We start from the raw sequence: 23,261 nt of genomic DNA, 5'->3' as shown, positions 1-23,261 counted from the left end.
ATTAATCATTTAAGTTGTTATGAAGTTAATGTATTATAGATTTGGTCTGTGTTCATATTTTAACTGTTGGTGGCTTCTGTGTATGATTTGTATCTGGGTTAAGTGTTGAAAAAGAGAACTTTGACAAGTTGAATTTTTGAGGCGGACTTTTATAAACTAACTTGAATACTGGATATCCCTAAAAGTTTGCGGTGTGGTCTAAGGTACATAGAGTTTAGCATTTAACAGGACTATTTCTGTCAAATTTTTGGGGATAAAGACAACATAGCAGTCCAATTATTAAGTACTGTAATCAGCTTAATTTAAACTGTTCACTTAATTTAATTTATTGATACATCTGAGTTGATCTATATATCAAATTCAATTTTTTCTGTTACTGATCCATTTCTCTGCTCACTTATTTAAAAATATCTTCTATGTTCAGCGCCACTAAATAAATATAGTCATGAACAGTTGGTTAAACAAAGTCTCTAAGCTAAAAATATTAATTCTTAACAATAACTTAGATGTCTTGGTTTAATTGTATTTCAATTTTTGACATTATATCTGTATATTATATATATTACAAAAACTTGAATGAACGTATCATATAGGTATTTATAATTTTAAACTACTACTAGATATACCAAACTTATATCCTTTTAGACCTGTTCTATAATATATTTTTTTATACTGTACTATTAAAATATTAAAAATAATTATTATATAAGAGATGAATTACCTACTAATAATGCTTTATTTTTCTTCTGTAATTAGGTCAGTTAAATACATGATTATTTGGTTATTAAAATATTCATTTTAAACATTCAATACACTAGATAATTACTGTTTACTTAGGTTATAAGATAATTTGTTCTTTAAACAAAACTACTATTGTTTTCCATCAAAATTCATAATAAATTACACAGTAGCCCTCAGAACTATTATGTTCCTAATTTCACCGAAATAGCCATTACGCTAATTTTAGAAGAATTGCAACCATATAATAGTTTTTTATACCAAACATATAGATTTTGTTTATAGACAGGGCTATAGTATTTTTGTTTTTGAGCCTGGTAAGTAATTCATTCCTAAACAGCTCTGTTTACTGTTATAATTTACCTTTGATTAACTCTTACAATAGCTTAATATTGCCTTGCTTTATTTTGAATTTCAAGTAATTATCCTTAACAATATTTTCTATTATTAAATAGAATCCTTAATTAACTATTAATTTTACTTTCAAATTTAGTATTATTGATATTGGCTATCATATAATATGTGGTCTATTGGTGATTTACAAAATGTATATTTAACTAGTTCATCCAACAGACATCTTGTTCAAAATCTGTTAACCTATTCATTATATCTATATGCTTAAATGTATTCACTACAAATTTAAAACTATTTAATAATAGCATTGTAGGAAAAACTCATCATTTTTATATAGTTATATTTTTTAATATACAATAATTAATGTTAAAATTAATCTCAATATTAACAGGAATACATTTTTTTTTAATTCCTGACCTGCATTGCCCGTATATCAGTTTGGCTTTGGGCATTTTCATACTGGCATTGATGATAATTAACGATGGCAATAAGTGCATGTGACAAAGTCTTTTAGGCTCATATTTGGATGTTGATAGTAAAGTGATATATATAATGCACATGCTTTTGATTATGTGCTCTTTTTCCATTGATGACTCTTTGTCTGAACACATTAGCTCAAAGACCATTGTGAAGCTCTCGATCTACATTGTCTGCTAATTGTTCTTCTGCAGTTCTATTTAATTATGAGATTTTTGTGCATTCCATGTATGTTGTCGTCTAATATTTCCTTCTCATCCACCTAGACTTGGCATTCTTCTCTAATAAATATTTGCATCATTCTTGCACGTGATACGTAATTTTATGTTAGATTAAAATATTATGCGATTTTTTATTTATTATTAATATTTTTATTAGTACCAATGGTAACCATTGAAATAATTATTTCTTCAATAATCAATCACAGCCATTATGAATAAAAATTTACATCGTAAATCTTAATATCTCTAATAACCAAACCATTCAAGCACATACAAAAAATATCATAAAATTCAGTGCAGCCGCTTAAAGGAGTTTAACTACTTACACATGAACAGAAGAAATATATAAATATAAAAAAAAAATCTTTAAAATTTAATAGTATCATTCCACCACAAAGGAATAATAAAAAAGCTGTTTGCCATGTATGTACAAATTGTTAAATGTTAAATTCATCTCACTTCTGCACTTATTACATAGGGCATTTTTATTGTTTGCCAAACTACTTTTATTTATTAAAAATTGGATGTTGATATATTATTACTTATAATAAATTAATTATATTTCTCTATGTTAATTGTGCGATATATATGTGTCATATTGACTGTGTGAGTGTCGGAATCGTTATCAAAAGTCATAAAAATAAAGTATTAAACAAAAAAATAGATTAGATTAAGTCTATTAAAGATTATAAGCCTTTGTTAAAACTACCCGGCTACAGGTAGGCTACATCCTATAATGCAGTAGTTCTCAACCTTTTTCATGTGCCGCTTGACTATAAATATGTACAGTAATTATTATTAATATCAAAATAAACCAAATAAAATTTAATTTATTTAATGATCTATTCTATATTTTTATGAACGATTTTTTTGGCGTACCATCCATGAGCTTTCCATATACTATAGATTAAGAAATGCCGCTTAAGTGAATGACCGCCATAAGATACAGGCACTGACTGATAGGGATACTGGGATGCTACAGCATTCCTTGCCCTAAAATATATTTGATATGATTTGTTTTTAAATTTTAATCTGATATTGTACAATTTTGTTTGAATGTTTGTTGTAACTTGGTACCTATTTAGTATTTACGATTTTTAAGTTTCTTCAATATTTTATTAAAACAAAATAAAATAATTTTAAAATAAATTTGCCCTTTAAATTATGTAGCGTCCCGTGCCCTTTTTTACCAGTCCGTGCCTGCATAGATATCAACAATAATGTAAATAAACATTAGTATTTGTGGATAAGCAGTTAATTTATTACTGATCAAAACATAAGTCATTTATTTATTTTAATTAGTATATAGGTACCATATTATTTTAATATTAAAAATATACTCATATACAATTAAATCTTAATTAGGTATATTATTTTAAATTATTATGTTTCTGTTTTTAGTTTGGTGTTACTATCCCTGGAACATCTAATGCGTCTTATTCATCACTGGATTCAAGGAATAGAGAAGAGTCTACCAAGAAATCATCTTCATTCACAGATTCTCGTTCAATAAATAAACATTCAAATACAAATAAATACAATATAAATGGTTGCAGTAGTAGTAGCAGTAGTAGTAATAGCAACAACAAACAAGGTGGTTCTAGTCGATCATTTATTAAAAATCATTCAAAATCAGCAACTGTAGATAGTGAATCAGATGATGATGATACGTCTTGTTTAGAAGTAAAAGAACCGGTTGAAATAATTGATGTATTATCATCAGACAGCGAAGAAACTAATAAAATTAATTTTAAAAATGAACGCATAAATGAAGTTGAAAAGTTATACTACTGTTCCATCTGTCAAAAGAAGAATATTTTGAACCATGATTGTTCTCAATACAATAAATCTTTCTTTACTTGCTTGGTGCCTAATTGTAACATTCTATCAAGATCAAAAAAAGATTTTACACCACATTATCGACGACATATTGGATTGTCTTCCACAGCAGTTATGTGTCGTCGTTGTTATCAAGAAGTAAAAAAAGCTGACCGTGATGTCAGTGGTCATTATCACATTCGCTGCCGTTCTGTAAATTTATTTAAGTGTTATGCGTGTCATGTTGTATTTAACACTATGGAAGAATTTGCCTATCATAAATTAAAATCACATAATGGACGATTAATGAACTCTTTTGGTAATTATTTATGTTTTTATTGTGAACAATCAACTCCAGATCTTACCACAATTATTGAGCATACTAAGCATTGTTTTGAAAATCAGGGAAAAAATGTAACTGAGTACGGTATGAAACTAAAAGAACCTACAAAAAATGAAACTGAATTATTACCAGTTAAGAAAAATTCTACAAAGAATGTACTGGAACGTAAAAGAAAAAACGTGATAAAGATTCCTCGTTCATCCACCCATATACTTTTTACTTGTTTAAAACCTTCATGCAATCTCATCTTTCAAAACTTTAACGTTTTTAAATTTCATCATCGTGAACATTTTGAATTAGGGAATACATTGATGTGTTGGCAATGTTGTGTGCCAATGATGTCTTTAAATAGTCTTAGAGCTCATCAAGTACAAGGTAACTGTCGTATTCCTGGAATGTTCAAATGTTATCAGTGTTCTGAACAATTTAATGATCTTCAAAGTTTGAGTATTCATAAATTTACCTTACATGATGGTGAATTAATAACAAATAAAAAAAATAATAAAAGTCTTATGTGTGCATATTGTAATAAGGGAATTCTCATTGATAATTTTAGATCTCATTTGATCACATGTCAATACAATAATGTAGAAAAGCATTTAAAAATTAAACCTAAACTGAAACCTACACTGGCTAAACCTAAAACTACATACACTAAAAAGTATAAAAGTCCTTATAAATGTATTATTTGTAATAAAGTATGTCTCACGGCAGCAGCCTTATCAAGTCATATAAAAATTCACAATCCATCTCCATCAAAAAAAAAGGTGAAAAAAAGAATGAGTAATACATCTCTTAAAACTGAATATCTTGAAATGATTAACTCTGGTGTTAAACAAGAAACTGATGCAGAATTATATCAAAGTAGTTCTTCTCAACATAATGATACAATTGAATCTATTAATGACATGTCCAATGCTGGTGAAAATAACGAAATAGATGTTGAAATGAATACATTATCTGATAATTATCTGAGTAATGAAACAATGGAATCTGTTACTTCTGGCCCAGATTTATTGAAATGCAAAAGTTGTCCTAAAAAATTTAAATCAAATTCAGGAATGGCAAAACATTCCCAATATTGTGATAAAAAAAATACTTTGAAAAGTAAACCCCAAAATTATTATTGTACTAAATGTAAAAAATATTTTACACGTCTTACGTTTTTTCAACATTGGAGAGTACATCATGGAAAGAGACTTCCATATCATAAATATAAACGATATGCGTGTAAACAATGTCCGTTTAAATTTATATACCAAATAGCATTAACAATGCATGTTGAACATGTTCATGGTGTACAAGATAACAATTTAGCTGTTACATCTAATATGACAACTATTGACTGTGTAGAGATGTTACCAGTTATATCTGAAACGACATCATTGGCTAACAATATTCCTGAAACAACATCAATGGTTAACAATATTCCTGAAACAATATCAATGGTCAACATTATTCCTGAAACAACATCAATGGCCAACCATATTCTTGAAACAACATTGGCTAACAATATTCCTGAAATATCATTGGCCAACAATATTCCTGAAACATCATTGACCAACAATATTCCTGAAACATCATTGGCCAACAATATACCTGAAACATCATTGGCCAACAATATTCCTGAAACAATCATAGAAAATGATAAGAAATTCAATGTACAAATTAAACAAGAAGCAAATGCAAATACGTTATTAAATCAATGGGAAGTGTCTGATAATGGAATTAAAGAAAATATAATAGAACATAATACAAATGAAGGAAATAATGAAATCAATGATCTAAAAAATAATGAAGAACCAAATGTAAGTAATAATAATGATGGCGGAAAAAATGAAACTGATGTTTACACTGCTCAAAGTATAAATCAAATTATAGATCAATTGAATGATGGTGAAACAATTGAGGAGCTCTTTTATGATGAGGATACAATGGAAGTTAATAATGTATACTCAATGGATGTTTCAGAATGTGCCAATAATTATATTGATAAAGCAATCACTGAAATAGATGAAAATGAAACAAGTATATTATCTCCCGTTATAGAAGAAGAGAAGCAAAATTGTTTAGATAGTGAATTGGTAGCATTAAATGATACAGAAAATGTTAATTATGTAAATGAAGATAAAATCAATAACTCAGTTCAAGCACTCCCTACTTCAGATGAATAAAACACCAAAGAATAAACAAGTTTATTGACCTTTAGCATTTTTTATTTACAATGTACCTAATCTATTTCACTGACGTTTAGTCAACACTGAAGCTAACTATATTAAACTTAGTAAAGTGTAATGAAAAATGACTTATTATAACTGACATTAAAAGAAAAAAATCTCTTACACGCTAAAAATATAATTATTTTATTTTTTGTTGGATAAAACTATTATTATTTTTTTTTTTTTTTTTTATTGATAATCTTTGTTGAATCTAATTTTGTGTCATAAAATTAAGTAAGTTTTTAAGAAAGTTGTAATAAATAACTGGTGAAACAGTTAACTTAATATACAATTAAAATTTTTAATTATTATTAAATTTAGTGATTAAGTTAAGGCATAAAGTAGACTTTGTACTGATATTTATTTAAATTTTGTATTCCTAAAATGTATTATGCATTTTTTACTTTAATATGTATTCTTTTTATTATATTACACCAAAATATCTTAAGTGAGTAATGATTTAATAGCTTTTCAACAAACTTAAAACAATTACTTAATTTTAAATATTTGTTACTCAATTTAAATATACATAATTATTGATTATGGATTTTTATAAATTAAATGAATAGCCAAAATTGTATAATGGTATTCAGGTTTTCAAATACTTTTTCTATACAAATGTATACTGTACTAATACCTTAAACTTGTATCCATTGTATTATTATTTTAAAATAAAATTGAAATGACACATAATAATAGAAAAATGTCACCTCTTAATTCTGTATACCTAAAAATCAGTGGCGACTCTTGGTATGGTGCACACAGGAGCACATGAATTACCCAAAAATATTTAATACATCATTATTAGACTCCTATTGTAAATTATAATTAATTATTATGCACATGGTCTGTATGAAACATACGTTTTTGTATTCCCTGTGGCCGTATAAATATTAGTTGTATGTGTTTACATGTCATTAGTAATTTATTATGGTTGTTTGAAAAACCTAGGCATATTTTTATTCTACTGCGGTGTCCCGTCAATTGTTGAATGATAACACATTACTTTACATTGGTTATTAATTGACACATAGGTATAATTGTTGGAAATGTAATTATTGATTAATTTTATTAGTATAATAATTATACAGCTCAAATTATAAATTATAATTGCTTAAAGATTTTTGTTTGTTTGTTTGTTTAATTCATAATATTTCTATAATATGTTATTTTCTTTCTTATCTTTATACTTTACGGCGATAAAAGCTAAAACAAATTAAATTTAAATAAGTAGGCAAATTATTTTATGTTTGTACCTTACCAAAATTAATGTTATTTATTGTCTTACGTGGTATCTTAACCTTTTTTTGTGCACTGCCTTATGCTTGTGAACATTGTGAGTAGAGAATGCTAAGAATATTTTATTAAATATAAAATACTGGGTATTAATTTACATTTATATATATATATATATATAAAGTTTGAATAAATATGACTTATGTGTACTTAAAAATCAAACTGCATATAACATATTATAGTACATCCTTATTAAACAAAATTATATTATTTATCGTACAACTGTTTTGGTCTATACTACACAAAGATATAAAACAAATTACAGTTCTTGCTAATTTTATATCCTAACAGAAAATTAATTATTAGAATTTATAGAGTCAAAATAATATCTTATGAATTTATTTTATTGCATTAAATTTTTTGTCTCATCAACTTCAATATAATATTTTTTTTAACAAATCAACATACCTGTTAAATGTTATCTATAATCTTTCATTTTACTTTAATGTTTAAATTGAAGGAGTGATCAGTTTATTTTATTTAGGAATAATAATGAACACCAATGCATTTAAAAGAACAGTTTTATGCTTTAACTCTTGAAGATGCATTTAAGACGAAACAACAGAATAAATTAAAATGTTTATTTAATCTGTGGCAAAGCCAGTCTTTAAGTACTTTAGTATACTTTTTAGTACTCAATGATATATTTTAAGTTCTTTCTCAATTCAACTAATTAAATATTTACTTAATAATTGATATATTTTAATTTTAATCATTTTGAGAAAAAATAAAAATATATATTGAAATTATGGTATAATTGTGGTTAGTTGTACCAATATAATAATATAATTTGACTTATACCTAACTAAAGATTCAAATACATTAACAAAGAAACAGATGAGTGATTTATATTTTTTAATATTACCAAATGATAATGTATAAAATGTTCAATTCAATTAATGTATTTTTTATAGGTAACATTAAAATCATAAAAAAAATAAATGATCAAGTTGATTTAAAGATAAACAAATTTGAAATTATTAATTTGTTTCAATTAATAGTTTTTTTGAATTAATATGATAATTCTTTTAAAAATAAGTACCTTTAAAAAGTACATTTTAAAAGACTGAACCAAATGACAATTAATAGTCACTATTCTTATTAATAATTGAATACCGTGTTCATTAGACAGTGGTTTCATTTTGTCACCTCAAAACTTCAAACGGTTCTCCTGTAGGCTGTAATTGGGTTTAATCGCCATAACTAGAGACGTACTGCAAGTCAAATCGTTAAGATTCAAATTTAAAATTGCCGCTATATACCTGGAACAAGGTACAATGTATTGAAGCATGTCGATCAATATGATACGGTTTCCATCGTCCTTGGAACGCATCATACCGCGCGTCTGATCTTGTGCCCACCATCCTAACCATGGACGGAGGTACATCTAAAAACCGACAACTAGCGCATGCCCCTACTCCGCATTCCACAATCACGGTTTCCGTTTATACTGCAGCTGTTAAATGAGCACCCCACCAAGTTACCGGTTTCGATATTCGGTGGTAAATTGCTGTACTACTCGTGAACGACTCCACTACTCTAGTGACGCCATTTGGCCATTTCATTATTTCAACATTCGGCGTTTCGGTCTGTGGCCTGTCATTTGGTAATTTGGTATCCATTTAATGGCCGTTTGCCCAGTCTCCTGAGGATGATACCTATCGTTTCTCGTCGTAGTCGTCGTGGTCGCCGAGTTTTACGCCGACCAAGATTCATTTTAGCCAACGGTATTACCATTGACGCAAACGGATTTTTCGTCGACCCACTCAACATGTGTCGCGTTTGTCTCTGTGACAAACAACAAGACTACATCGACGCAACGGGACCCAACGAACCAAATCTGATGCAGTACGTCAGCGAATACTACAAAGTTCACGTGAGTAATTTTTGTCCATGTGTCCCAAACCTGTCGAGTCTATTTCGTACACTATTGTCTCACATTGCTTTCTGGGCGTTAGACGCAAGTAGATTAATACCATTTTTTATACAGAGCTAATGTACGCGACGGTGCATCTATTATTGTTGCTCCGTGGTATGTCGACGTGTTGGGGCCTTTGTGTCGCTTCGTCACTTTAAGACAGCAGTACACGTGCACGTTGTTTGATGGATTATGTTACGATAATTTTATTGAAACGTTTATGGTTTATATTTTGCTTGGTGTACACTGCATTCTGGGTATCTATTATCCACCTACTTTAGTATCGCCCTACTTACATTGAAGACAATAGTGGTTATAATGATTGGTGTGTTGAGGGAAGAGGTGTTGAACCTTTTTATAAAATGTAATAATTAAGGTGTGGTTTCCTTGCAGTGCTGGACAGCCAAATAGTCTGATGTCTAGATGTACGATTTGTACTCTTATGATAAATGCTGCAGGGAAGCTGTACCTTTCCACATTATGATCTCTGGGTCTACAAAAATTATAGTCCCTATTTACGTATTATGTAGTTAAAGGAATATAAATTATGCTCAATAATAAAACTGCATGTTTTTCAAAGGGAAATTAATAACGATTGATGTATTATACACATCCAACATTATATTTAATCTTATATAATGCTGTATGCACATAACCTCAAGGCAATGCACATGTGTCAAGTAGACCAAAAACACAGACTTAGTTGAGCATATTTCTTATTCCTCATACTAAAGTTCTGTATATATTTAGTGTTGATAAAAATGTACGGTTTATAGGACATCGGTTAGTACAATAATATTGGTTAGCACTACTGAAATCTTATAATCCACAACATTATTGCCTATTTTATTATTGTGATATTTTCAGGAAATATTGTTATAATTGTGTCATTGTTTTATTTTATTTTTATTTGATGATTATACTCCCCGAAGAGCATTTAGTTATAAAGTACAGCAAGTAGATAAACAAAATTAATACAATTAAATATTAGATAACTGGTAGTGAAGATAGTAAGCTGAAAAAAGTGGTAAGACTAAGATTGGTTTAATAGGTGTAACATTCTGAGGAGAGGCTGGTTATGATCATCCGAGGTAGGATGGTTAGGGATAGAGAAAAGAGAATGGTGTCTCGTAGGGTAGGATGGAACGTGAAATTAAACAGTGGCTACTAAGTCGGGAGAGTCGATAGTACCCGTTGAGTAGTGATGTGATGAACTTGAGGTCCGCGTGATTACGGCGTGATGCCAGAGTTGGGATATTGAGAAAGAAACGGATAACGGTATAATCATGGGGTGAGTGTTCAATATTTAATAAAAAGGCAATAAAAGATAGGAACCGATTTTGTACTTGTTCAAGGCGTAATTGATCACAGGCCAGATATGGAAAACTAACGATCGATCCATACTCGAGGATGGAACGGACAAGGCTGAAGTAGAAGGTACGGAGACGGGTGGCGGAGGTAAAGAAGGTTGTGTTCGTTTGATGAATCCGAAGATCTTCAAGCTCTTCCCAACAGTACCATTTAAGTGGTGTTTGAAGGAGAGGGTGGGTGATAGATAGAAGCCTAGGTCTTTGATAAGATGAACGCTTAGGAAGAGGGGAGCTACCAAGGTAATATGAGTGTAGTATGGGGATACGTTTTCTGCAGAAAGTCATTGAGTGACATTTGTCCAATTTGAGGGGTAGGTTAAGCTGTCGCGTCCAATCGAAGAAGGCATCAAGCTCGGTTTGTAATAAAAGGCAGTCAGCGGGAGAGTTAATTTTACAAAATATTTTTATTTCATAGCAAATAGGAGAACCTAGGCAAAAGAGAAACACTTATTTATTGAATTTACAAATATGATAAAAAGAAGAGGACTCAGATGACCTCCCTGTGGAACACCCGAGGAAATTACAGATAATTCTGAAACGGCTCAGTTTAGCTTAACACATTCACTGCTGATGCAATCATTTAGCATTGTTCCTGTATTGGCGTCATCAATTTATGATTTTTCTTTTCTTTATAATTTTATCAGCGTTACAGATAAACAAATAAGTTTTTGTCAGCGTTATCTACCAGTATTGTTTAATCGTTTTGTGCTAGTTGTACCTTGATAATTCTAATTTTAGATTTTGGTTTATCCAATTTTATCTGTTACCTATTTCGTCAATTGTGTTTATTATTTCAATTTATATTAAAGTACATGACAACATTACATTGATGACTTTGAGTAATTATTTGGTATTAAATTAATAAAATTTAGTAATGACGACAATTAGCGTCATGCCGCATATTAATAAAATATTTGGGCTGGGTGCGTATGACGCCAATTGGCGTATTAAATATCTTACATTAAAATTAAGGATTTGTAACCAATTTATTAATTTGTCTTCTAAAAGAAATTCTGGAATGATCTTCACTTAAATAAAACTTAGAAACTAGTTAAGGTATTAACAACCTAATGTTAATTAGGTTAATTTGAATGTTATATAGCTATTCATATTCTAATTTGTATAATATATCAGTAGGCTTAGATAGCTATTCTAGCTAGAATTCCTTAATTAATAAAAAAAAAAAATTCATATTCTGTCCACTGACATCTCGACTGACAATGAAATACCTTTACATGTGCGAAATGGTATACTTCCTTCTTGATCCGGAGTAGTATACACTCTTAATTTAGGTTAATGTTTCTTAAAATATTACTTCAACAATGATATTACTCGTAAGTTTAAACATATCCTATGCCCCGTTCACTGAAGTACAATAAATCATTGTTTATTTATTTTCAATAGGCAGTAGACAGTTTCTGTTACTCATTAAAAGAGCCATATGTCTCTATAGTATATTTACATACCTAATTCTAACGTTGGTTTATTTTTACTGGAGCAAAATTACACATCATTTCATTAGTAAATTAAAATATAAACTGCCATAGCTAACGACTGCAACTTTAGCACAGAAATGAAATAGCAAATGAAAATATGTTTAGATTGGTTACTCAACAAGTAATCAGTAAACAAAAAAGCTAGGGAATCAAGCATTGTACAATCTTTTTGATTAGCTCCACAAAATACACAATCAATAATGATTAGAATTCGCAGCAGTGGGGATCCTTGATCAATTCCAGGGGGGGTTTTCACATTAAAGACAATAAGTACTCAAAAATAGAAGTCATAAAAAAATTTATTTCATGTAATAATTTTATATTTTACCAAGGGGGGATTATCCACCCATCGTTCCTTTCCCCCCCCCCCTCCCCGGTAGGACCGCCACTGATTCACAGCCGTATAATTTCTTAAATTCTACCTTTTTTTATGATTAACCTTGACTATCCTGTGCTAAATTAGGTATGTTTATATTGGTAGAATGGATAAAATATGTCACAAAATGCCAAGCAAAGAAATGGAAGGCTGACATTCGTGGACTATGTTGTAGTGGTGGAAAAGCAGTTATACCTAAAATCCCCAAACCAAAATCAGTTAGGTCATCCACGGGAAGTTTTGAACATGACTAGCTGAGTATTAAACACTAATTTTTAATCATATAGAGTTGATATTCTTAACGGGTAACGAAGTCCATGGGAATCGGCCGTTATATTATATAATACCGTGTGTCCTAAGAAACAGGGTGCACTTTATCACTCATTACCCTGTAAATATCTTTCGATTCTGTTTAAAGAACATTAAACTAGACTAATCGATCATAAATGCTCATGTTTTTTATGCATGTGCAAAAAAAATTTTCAAACGGCAACCCCTATTTTATATATAAATTTTGGTTCGATTGATTTTTTTGATAGGTTAGGTTAGGTATTTTTTGGGACACACGCTATATAACCCATAAACATCAAATTTAATTTTGTATATTTTGAGTATATTTTTCCTACTCCATAATGTTTTGTCATGTTAGAATTTCTTAGATGTCAAGAGTCATCAAAAGTAATACATTTGAGGAGAACCCATCCTTAAGTTCTTAAACAATTAGATTTTTCAAATTCATATAACTCAATTTAAAATGAATGTATAATAAAAATTTTGCTCAGACTTAGGTATATTTATTAATTAGAAAGTTAATACTATATTTTTTAAAGTCCTTTCAAGAGTTCTTTTTAAATTCTGATGTTTTTCATTTCCCAATTAAATATCTACTAAGTTATATTATCTTACTGGTCTCAACAATGTTATAAACTTATAACTTATTTCTAATTTTATACTTACTCTTAACTGCATGTTTACAGTGTAGGCTGACTAGGTCCGGGCTTGACCAATTTTTATTTGCCTGTTTGGTTTTTTTTTTATCCCGAGTAAAAATGAATGATAAAAACTGAATTCCCGTGTAATCTTTTTATGGTGTGTTCTAAATTTTACGTAAACAAGCTACAAATCCAAATCAAAATATGTAGTTTAAATTAAAGAGAGTTTTATGTTGCAACTAAAAATATGACGAAGAAACAGCTCTTAAAAACACATCTAAGAGTGTGACATTATACTGAAACCTGGACAATTAATAAAAAAGATAATGATTGACTCTCTGGAGATGTGGTGTTAGAGGAGATGCAGATAATAAAATAAGCTGGATTCATAAAAAACAAACGTAAAGAGATGGCAGATGATAGGACACACGTTGAGACATGGAGATGAATTGCATAGTTTAATAATTGAAAGAACAAAATCAAAAGGAAGACCTAAAACGAGATACATTGGTCAAATAATGCAGGATGCAGGAGTCACTTCCTACAGAGAATTAAAAAATATGGCACATGATTGAGAAAGATGGATAAGACATTTACCGGGAAAAATTTGATAAAAATCAATCTTCGTATTGATAAAAAATTTGTAATTTCAAGTTGTTCTTTCTTAAAATGTTATAAAGAATTAAGATTGAAGTTATATTTCCTAGTATATTACTCTGAGTATTTAATCAATATTTTTAAAAATTGTTTGCTTTTATTTTTAATATTTTCAAAATAAAAATAATAAACCATGTTAGGTACAAAAAGGATAACAGCCAAAACTGGAAACCAGAAAATTCATTACCAATGTCCCATGTGATAGAACAAATCTTCCCTAATAGTTATAAATACATAATAGTAAAAACCAGGCCTACCTACCCAATTGTTGATTTGTACTGAACATGCCAATGACTAATCTGCTATTCTTAGAATACCATGTAATTTATTGATACTTTTCAGAAAAATCTAACAGTTATTGAAATTTTATTTTATTTTGTGTTTTTTTCCAAATATTAAGCAGTAAATTACATTTGGGTCTATGCCCCTGGATAAATAATAGAAGGGCTAAGCTCGTCACCATGAAACTGAATATGTACTTTTTTAGTCCATAAAAATACTATAGTCACTTAACAGTTATTTTTTTATGTAAAACTTACTTGATATAGGCAGTGGCGTGGCGAACTAAAAATATTCCAGAGGTCACCCCCCATGTAAATGACTCACCTCACATGTATTTGCATGTAACAATAAGTACAATCCTTGATACCCACCCCCCAATATTTGAAAAATCCCAGAGTCAATTGCCTCTGAAATTACTCTTTGCCATGCCACTGAGTATAGATACATTTGTAGAAACTCTAATCTTAATGATTCACTTCCAATAGGTATACTCAATTTCATAAAAGAGTAACCTTAGGCGATAACTGATATTTATCATGTTCAGTAATAAGACTGCCCCCATAATATTGTTTTGCAAACTTGGTTTTCAACCATAATAGAATTTTAAAATAAGGCTCTTAAGAGGGTGCAACCCCCGTATTTGTTGTATCAGTCTTACAAACGTGTAACATACCAAATTTATGTACAGCAGTTCACTTTTTATTTCATTAGCTTAAAAAGTAGAGTGAATGATCTACTATGAAACTTGATGGTAAGAACATTATCTGTGTTTTATTGGAACTATTTTTACAATAATTCAGTTTTTAATTGAGTTATGAGCATTTTTATTTTACCATTTAACATACATTCTAACTCAATTAAAAACTGAATTATCGTAAAAAAAATAGTTCCAACAAAGCACCGATAATGTTCTTACCATCGAGTTTTATAATAGGCCTATTCACTCTAATTTTTAAACTAATGGGATAAAATGTGAACTACTTAGCGTAAATTTGCTATGTTACGTGTAATAAGACTGGACAATAAATACAGGTGTTGCGTCTTCTGAGGAATGTGACATTCCAGTTGCATTGGTCATACAGGCATACCGATTTCTGCAGTTGTGCGCTGGGGCCCTATACCTTAGGAAATCATAATAATATGAGAGTATGATACTGTTAATATATACCTATACTTTTGTAAATCGCATACTAATATTCTAATTGTGTGGCTATTAAATTAATTTAAAGGACTGCCTAGTAAAATCTTACCAAAAACCAAATAAAGTATTATCTAACAAAATTGTTATTTCTTTTTTTTAGATGAAAGTTGATGACAACGATAATGGCAAATCTACTAAGTTGTGTCAATTTTGCATGGAGTATATTGATATATGGCGAGGACACATCGAGCGAGCTGCAGCTTGTCAATTGGTAGTGGAAATTTTTGCTAATAAAGTATGTTGTTGATAATTTAAAGTTTATTACTGTAATTGATAGGTAGACAATGATCTATAACTATGCCTATATTCTGTTCTATATTAAAATAGACCTTGGTGGCAACCAGTGTTCTTCAGTCGTAGTCAGGCATATCTACCAAATCGATGTGCAAGGACCATGTGCAATTTTTTTTTAATTGAAATCTAAAACTTATATCTTAAGTGTATTTTTCCTTAACATAATTAATTGTTAAAGATTAATATATTTGTTTTTTACTGCAAATTAAATTTAAATTTAAATATTCACTATTGGCTATTAACTTTACAATTCATATTTGAAATAACTCTGAAATCCATTATCACATTCATCTCTAAGCATAAAATAGCAAATTTACATTTAGCAAATCACGTTAGCGTTAGTTTAAAAATTAAAGTGAATCAACCTATTATGAAACTTATTGTTAAGAACATTATATGTGTTTGTATTTGGGTTTTTCTACGATAACTTAGATTTTTAGTAAGTTATGAGCATTTTTAATTTACATATAACATACTACAACATTTAATAATTATCGTAAAAATCCACTTACAAACACAGATAATGTTCTTAACATCAAGTTTCTTTATAGGTCAATTCACTCTAATTTTTAAACTAATGGAGCTAAACGTGATCTGCTGAGCATAAATTTGGTATGTTATGCATTTGTAAGACGAAGACAACAAATAGATGTGTAGTGTCAACATTTAATTTACTAGTTTCAATAGTGTGTTATTAGTTTTTTTATATTGGAGAATTCCCTATCATCAAACTTTTAGATAAAGACATCTATTATCTCTGCTTAAGCCCAAACAAGTTTTTGATTATTTAATTTTCAAACTAGAACAAGTACCTATGTATATATAACAAATTTTCTTGCTTGAAAATGGAAATATCAAATAAAAGCTGAGGCTTAAAAAGAGTAGTGTTCTGATCTTAAAGATTGATAATAGTCAATTTACTCTAATAACAAAACCATAATTTTAAATAGGTAATACAAAGATAACTCAGCAGCTCCTAAGTTATTAATGGTTGTATATTTAATACTTGATAGTAATATCAACTACTACCTATTATTAATAAAATTACTGTCATATTTGTGTATGCTAAGAATGTAATTAATATAATTAATATTAATATATATTAATATAAATTAATATTTATTAATATTAATAAATATTATTAATATTAATAAATATTAATTAATTAATATTTACCATACAGTTAAACACTGTACACTATAGCTTACACTAGGTCTATAGGCACATCGCATCACAACTGTTGATAAATTATTTTTAGATTAACTTTTGTTGCTCGTAAATTGTAATAGCATTTATTATAAATGTGTGATCTTAAATACTATGCAGAACCTAGTCCCTTAATTTATTTTAAACAGGTATAATGGTAAACAAAATTATATTCTATTTATAGAAGAATTATTTAAATTAATTGTTTATAATTTTTAATTATTTTTTACATTGTTTATGTAAATTTGCAAATGACTCGAGTACCAAGTAGACCCATTACCTAACTATGTTAATGAATGCAGATTTTATATTCACTCAATTTTCCTCCAATAGCATTTTATACATTTGATCGCATTAAAAAAGTAATTTTTATATTATCAAAATTATTATTTTAACAGCAATAGCTACAGATTCCTATAGCAAATAAAAATAATACTAATTATCTCTGATGGTATATTAATTAGTGATATTGTATGCGTGTCAAAACTAGTCCTTAGGTATTTTTGATTAACCAAAGTTGTAAAAACAAGCTATTAACTTTTTAACTATTCATTTTTGTTTTTTTGTCATAGTGGAGATATAATGCATCATCTATTGCTGCTGCTACTGCAGCAGCTACTTCTGCTGCTGCTAAAACTGCTACAGTTGCCGCCGCTGCTGCTACTGCTGCTGAAACTGCTGCAAATGCTGCTGCTATTGCTGCTAGTGTAGCCGAAACTGTTGCAGCTACCGCTGCTGCTGTCGCTGCTGCTGAAACCGTTGAAGATGCTATTACTACTCCCCAGACTGTGAATAAACCATCATCATTTGCTTCAAACACAATAAATAAAATAACATCTAGTGACAATAAGATCAAAAAAAGATCCAAGAAAAGAAAAAGATCCATGCCAATACATGAACATGCAGTTCCATCGACGTCTACATCCAGTGACATGTTTCAATCACCATTAGAATTGACTCAACATGGATCAGATTTTTCTTCCCCGGCAAATTCAACAGATACTATTCCATTTGCATCAACTTCGACTGAAATTCCATTTGCATCAACTTCGACTGAAATTCCATTTGCATCAACTTTGACGGAAATTCCATTTACATCAGCTTCAGCAGAATTTATTCCACTTGCATCAACTTCAACAGAAATTAATCCATTTGCTGCATCAACTTCAACAGAAATAATTCCAATTGCATCAACTTCAGCAGAAATAATTCCAATTGCATCAACTTCAGCAGAAATTATTCCGTCATATACCGTTAATGAATTATCAGGTGCTAATCCAATCTGGTATTCAATGGCAGATGAAATAACAGATGATGTGCCCCCACCAGTAATGATTCCCAGATCTAACTCATATAAACCAGAATATGTATGTATATTTTGCACTTATCAACATGAAGAGGTATCACTAAATGTGTACAAACATATAATATTTTGTCCTAAACATTCTAAACCCTACGCTTGTTTGATTGAAAATTGTCACTCAGTATTTCCCAATAAAGATGTCTTTATTTCACATTACCGTACTCATTTGAATCTCAACAGTTCGACTTTTTTGTGTCGTCAATGCTTTGGTGTTTTGACTTGTTGGAGAAGAACTGGTCATATACACCAAAATGTATCAGATTTGTTCAAATGTTGTTCCCTTACTTTCCCTTCAATAACTAAATTAGTTCTTCATAAACTTATAAATCATAGTGCAATAGTTGTCTCAAGTAACGGTCGATCTCGTATCCTACAAAAACCAAATATGTCTATTAAGAAAACAGAACTGGATGACGTTAAAGTTGACTTGGATATACCTGACATAGTATCATGCAATGAGATAGTTAAAGATAATGGAAGTTTTAAGTGTTATTGTTGTCCCTTATATTTTACTACAGTTCTTGAATTTATTAATCATAGTAAGATAAAGCATAAGAATTTAATTACATTAAAAGAAAAAGGAATAAAATTATGCCCTCTGTGTGAAAACAGTTACTTCATCGAACACTTCAGCGAGCATATTGAAATGTGTACAAATACCTTGAAAGTTGGTGAAAAGTCATTGAATTATTATGGATGTGTTTACTGTAAATTTATTTTCACAGATATATCTGCCAGAGAAATTCGCAACCATGTTCTATATTGCAAATCATTTAAATTAGGTATTGTCAATAACAAGCTTCATCATATATGTAACAATTGTACTTTTAAAAGTACTAATGATAAATTATGTTTAGAACATGCAAATTCTAATTGTATTTACTTCCAATTAAAAATGAGATATGCAATGGGACCAGATGAAAAAAATAAAGTTATACAACGAATGGAATTTATCAAACAAAACACTCAGCAAAAGGAGGATGAAAATAATGAAGAACTTTCTGTTATATCAAATACAGTTTGCAATAAAGCTAGACAAAAGTTACTCAAATGTTATAAATATTATTGTAATAATTGCAAAAATCATTTCTTTGATACAGTGGTCTTTTTAAAGCACTTGACTCTAGCAGGATCTTATTGTCGATCTCAAAGTTCAATCTACTGCCAAAAATGTGTAACTGATTTTGAAACTGTGGCAGAGTATCATAATCATTTACCTACTATGCCAGAAGCATCACCAATAGTAACAATAAAGCAAGAATTGTTTAATCAAAATAACGATGAGGACGGTAATATTATTATGGATTTAGTACGTACAAATCATAATTATTGTGATGTAAAAGTGTTTGAAATAAATAATGGGACGTTTGTTCAAAAACAAGAACCTTCAAATTTTGATGATATTAACGATATGGAATATCAAGAACAGGAACAAGAAGTTTCAAATATTGATTTAAATAACAGTTTTGCATGCCAAGAAATGGAGATAGACAATGATATTTACATGCAATGTGAAGTTGAAGATAAACCGGATTTGAGTCAATTGTTGCCAAGAAACGGGGAATAACATGTGTATATCACATAATTCCAATAATATTAAAACTTGACATAGTTTTATACTTTCAAACTTTTACTTGATTATTAAAATTCAATATTGTTATTTATATTGATAATATAATTTCTGTAGTTTTTTAATAGCTATTAACTTAAAAATTACCTATTCCATATTACTTTTTTTCCATTGAGAAAGGATTATATTAGTAAATTTATAATCATGAATTTAAATGCACAGTTTTGATGTAAGTAGTCATGCAGCTTATTCATTTTTTTAAAGTTACACTAGAATACTTTATATTTGTGTATTTAGTTAAGATGTTTATTAATGTTGAAATCTTAACATAAATTCCAAAATATATAATTAAATAATAACAATTAAATATTTAGATATATTAGTATATTATTTCCGACTGATTTGATTTTTTATTATTATTATTAATTTTGAATTTAAAATTGTGACCTTAATATGTATTTTTGTATATTGTTACTAAATGTACTAATTTTAAATTAATTTTAAATATATATAACATACTCAAATGTTTATTAAATAATATCTGAAAGAATTATGTATTTCTTTCAATATTGACTATAATTTTTTTATATTATTTAAGAAGTATTTATTTTACTTATCATAAATTTATTGTGTTAAGACTTGACTATTTTTAATTTAAATTAGACATTTTTTTTAATTGTTTACTTTGATTTGACTATGTAGTATCCCCTTACTATTTATGATTTGAAATTTTTTGCCCTGATTCATATGTACCAAGCTTTTACATATTGTGATACATTTTTCTACATTATTTTTCAATTAGGTACCAGAGATAACCCAAAAAAAAAAAAATACATTTTTGTTTCCGATGTTATTGTATAAAACTACTCGACAAAAACTATTTTAACTACTTAGTTATATTTTACTCCTTTTAAATTCAACTTGTATGTATGTTTTAAAACTATTACATTATATATATACATACATACATACACACTAAGCTATTTTCGTACAAAAAATAAATCATTTAATAATATTATTTATTATTTATTACATTTTTTTTTTTATAACAAAACATGACCATTAAAATAAAAAATTTTCTTTTTGAAGTTCATAATATTAATTTAGAAAAATGTTCAAACAACTAAAATTACATTATTATATATATTATTATTATTATTATTATTATTATTAATTATTATGCCATATTTTAGATTTATTAATGTAAAAACAAAATTATAAAATACTTGCTTATTGTGTAATATATATATTTCTTTTATAATATATCAAAAAGCCAAAAATGGTTCTAAATCTTAAAACTGCTGAAAATAGGTACATTGTTGTATTAGAATTATTTTTTCTGTATGCTATTTAGGTAACTTGTAACACCGAGAAATTGGTCGAGCCAATGTTTTATAAATTACTTAAAACATAATTTACTCCAAAACTATGTACATTAATAATAAGTATTGTTATGCTTGTATATAATAAAATGTATAAGTCTAATAAAGATTTGAAATATTTAAAAACAATTTTTGTTTTGATATGATTGAAAATAGAAAAAATAGAGTGAAAATGTCTACCACATAATATTATATTTTTATTACATTATACTCGCGTAATTAGAAGAAGTACAGTGTATATTAATATTTACTAATATTGTATTGTTACATAATATTAAGTTTATATTATATATTTGATAAGAAAAAATGTTTTCTGTCCAAAAAATATAAGCGCTTTCGTAGACCGTAGTAATACATATATAATTATTTTATTATTCTCACGTGATACAATTACAATATCTCAAATTACTCTAAACTTAAAAAAAAATAATGCTTAATAATTATTATTGATATTTAAATTTTCTAGGCTCGCCTCGTGTGTGTTGCTTTTTATGTATTTAGCTAAACTTCACGAGTGCCGTGGTACTGGTCAATTGTGTTATTCGTTGGATGAATGCAGAGCGAAGCCTTTTTTTTTGATAATGTATAATTTCATTAACGCGAAACTCAAAGTTTCATAAAAAAATCTCGAGGCCCCGCTGACCCCTGTCTAAAGTCGGCACTGGATGAACTATATTATGATCGTTGCCGCTATTTTACTCAAATGTAATAGGCGATTTGCCGATTTCTTTGATGCGGGTCTTGGGTTAATTTAAAATACTGTTAATGGTATAATAGTTACAATTTTTTGATTCTCGACGATGAAATTACGTGTTTTTTAGTCGTACGAGTGCCTTCAGAAGAGTGCTTAGAACATACAATAGCTGCTCCACGTTTATACTTAATCGTTTATAAATATTGATAAAAAAAAGAAAAAATGCGTAAACGACGGGTTCGGCCGCTAACGAACAAAAATATACTTAATTATAATATATGCTGGAGTACTGGAAATTCGGGTTGGCGTGTTTTCTAAAATTGGGTAAAAAATTTTTAACATAATGAGTGTCTAACTCGACGGTTGTTTAAAGAGTAAAATAAAAGAGTTTTTCCAGGGCAATAATCAGTAACGTCCAGGCGGGTAAGCAAGTTAGTGCAACTGCATGTGTTCCTGTGAGGGGTAGGTGAAAATTACAGGTTTGACAGGGGAGCTTATAAATTTATAATATTACACTATATTACTTTAGTCTATAATTCATTTCCGTTAACTATACACTCATTATTAAGTAAGCATAATTGAGTAAATTGTGAATTGCAGCAATTTTTATCTAAATAAAAAACGAATGGGTGAGTAACTTTTAATTGTTTGTTCTCACAAAATACTTCTACTGCCTACAATGTGGCATGATGTTACATATTAAAATATTGTTATTGTTTTAGGTACTCGTCGAGTTTGGACGTGTAAAAATTATCGCAGATATCTATGAATATTAATTAAAGTATTAATTAAATTATGCAAAACCTAAATGGTTAAGATACGAATGAAAAAAAAAATGTTTGATATTATGATAATTATAATTATTAGGTATAACAATCAGTCGCTATCTCATAATGTTAAAAAGATGATATTTATTTTCAGAAGGTACCAATTAACATGGGGGGGGGACGACATTCCGCATTGTAAGTAGAAGCGCCCCGATTTTTTCCTAAAATCTATCAACCCGCTAATGATAAAAAGAACACGTGATGGGCTTTTTATACATTTTGTTCAA

General features: G+C 28.7%; 2 protein-coding genes across 3 annotated transcripts in view; both read left to right on the top strand.

The window, feature by feature from the left end:
- The window catches only part of LOC107161951 (uncharacterized), a 14,828-nt gene extending 7,539 nt beyond the window's left edge, over positions 1-7,289 (top strand). For both annotated transcript variants that reach the window (XM_089227560.1, XM_089227559.1), the window contains exon 4: positions 3,192-7,289. In XM_089227560.1, coding sequence (XP_089083686.1) covers positions 3,192-6,125 — 2,934 coding nt within the window. In that variant the 3' untranslated portion in view covers positions 6,126-7,289. The remainder of the gene's footprint in view (positions 1-3,191) is intronic.
- A 1,630-nt stretch (positions 7,290-8,919) lies between these two features.
- LOC107162099 (uncharacterized) lies at positions 8,920-21,642 on the top strand. Its single transcript, XM_015508834.2, has 3 exons — positions 8,920-9,342; positions 15,799-15,933; positions 17,771-21,642. Exons 1-3 carry the CDS (start codon positions 9,118-9,120, stop codon positions 20,126-20,128), a joined length of 2,718 nt encoding a protein of 905 aa, XP_015364320.2. The 5' UTR covers positions 8,920-9,117; the 3' UTR covers positions 20,129-21,642.
- The last annotated feature ends 1,619 nt before the right edge of the window (positions 21,643-23,261 follow it).

This window comes from Diuraphis noxia, unplaced genomic scaffold (assembly GCF_037042655.1).
Source record: "Diuraphis noxia isolate RWA-SAM2 unplaced genomic scaffold, SU_Dnox_SAM2 contig0004, whole genome shotgun sequence".
Lineage (NCBI taxonomy): Eukaryota > Metazoa > Arthropoda > Insecta > Hemiptera > Aphididae > Diuraphis > Diuraphis noxia.
Note: the sequence above shows the minus strand (reverse complement) of the source record. Positions and strands in the feature narration are given on the sequence as shown.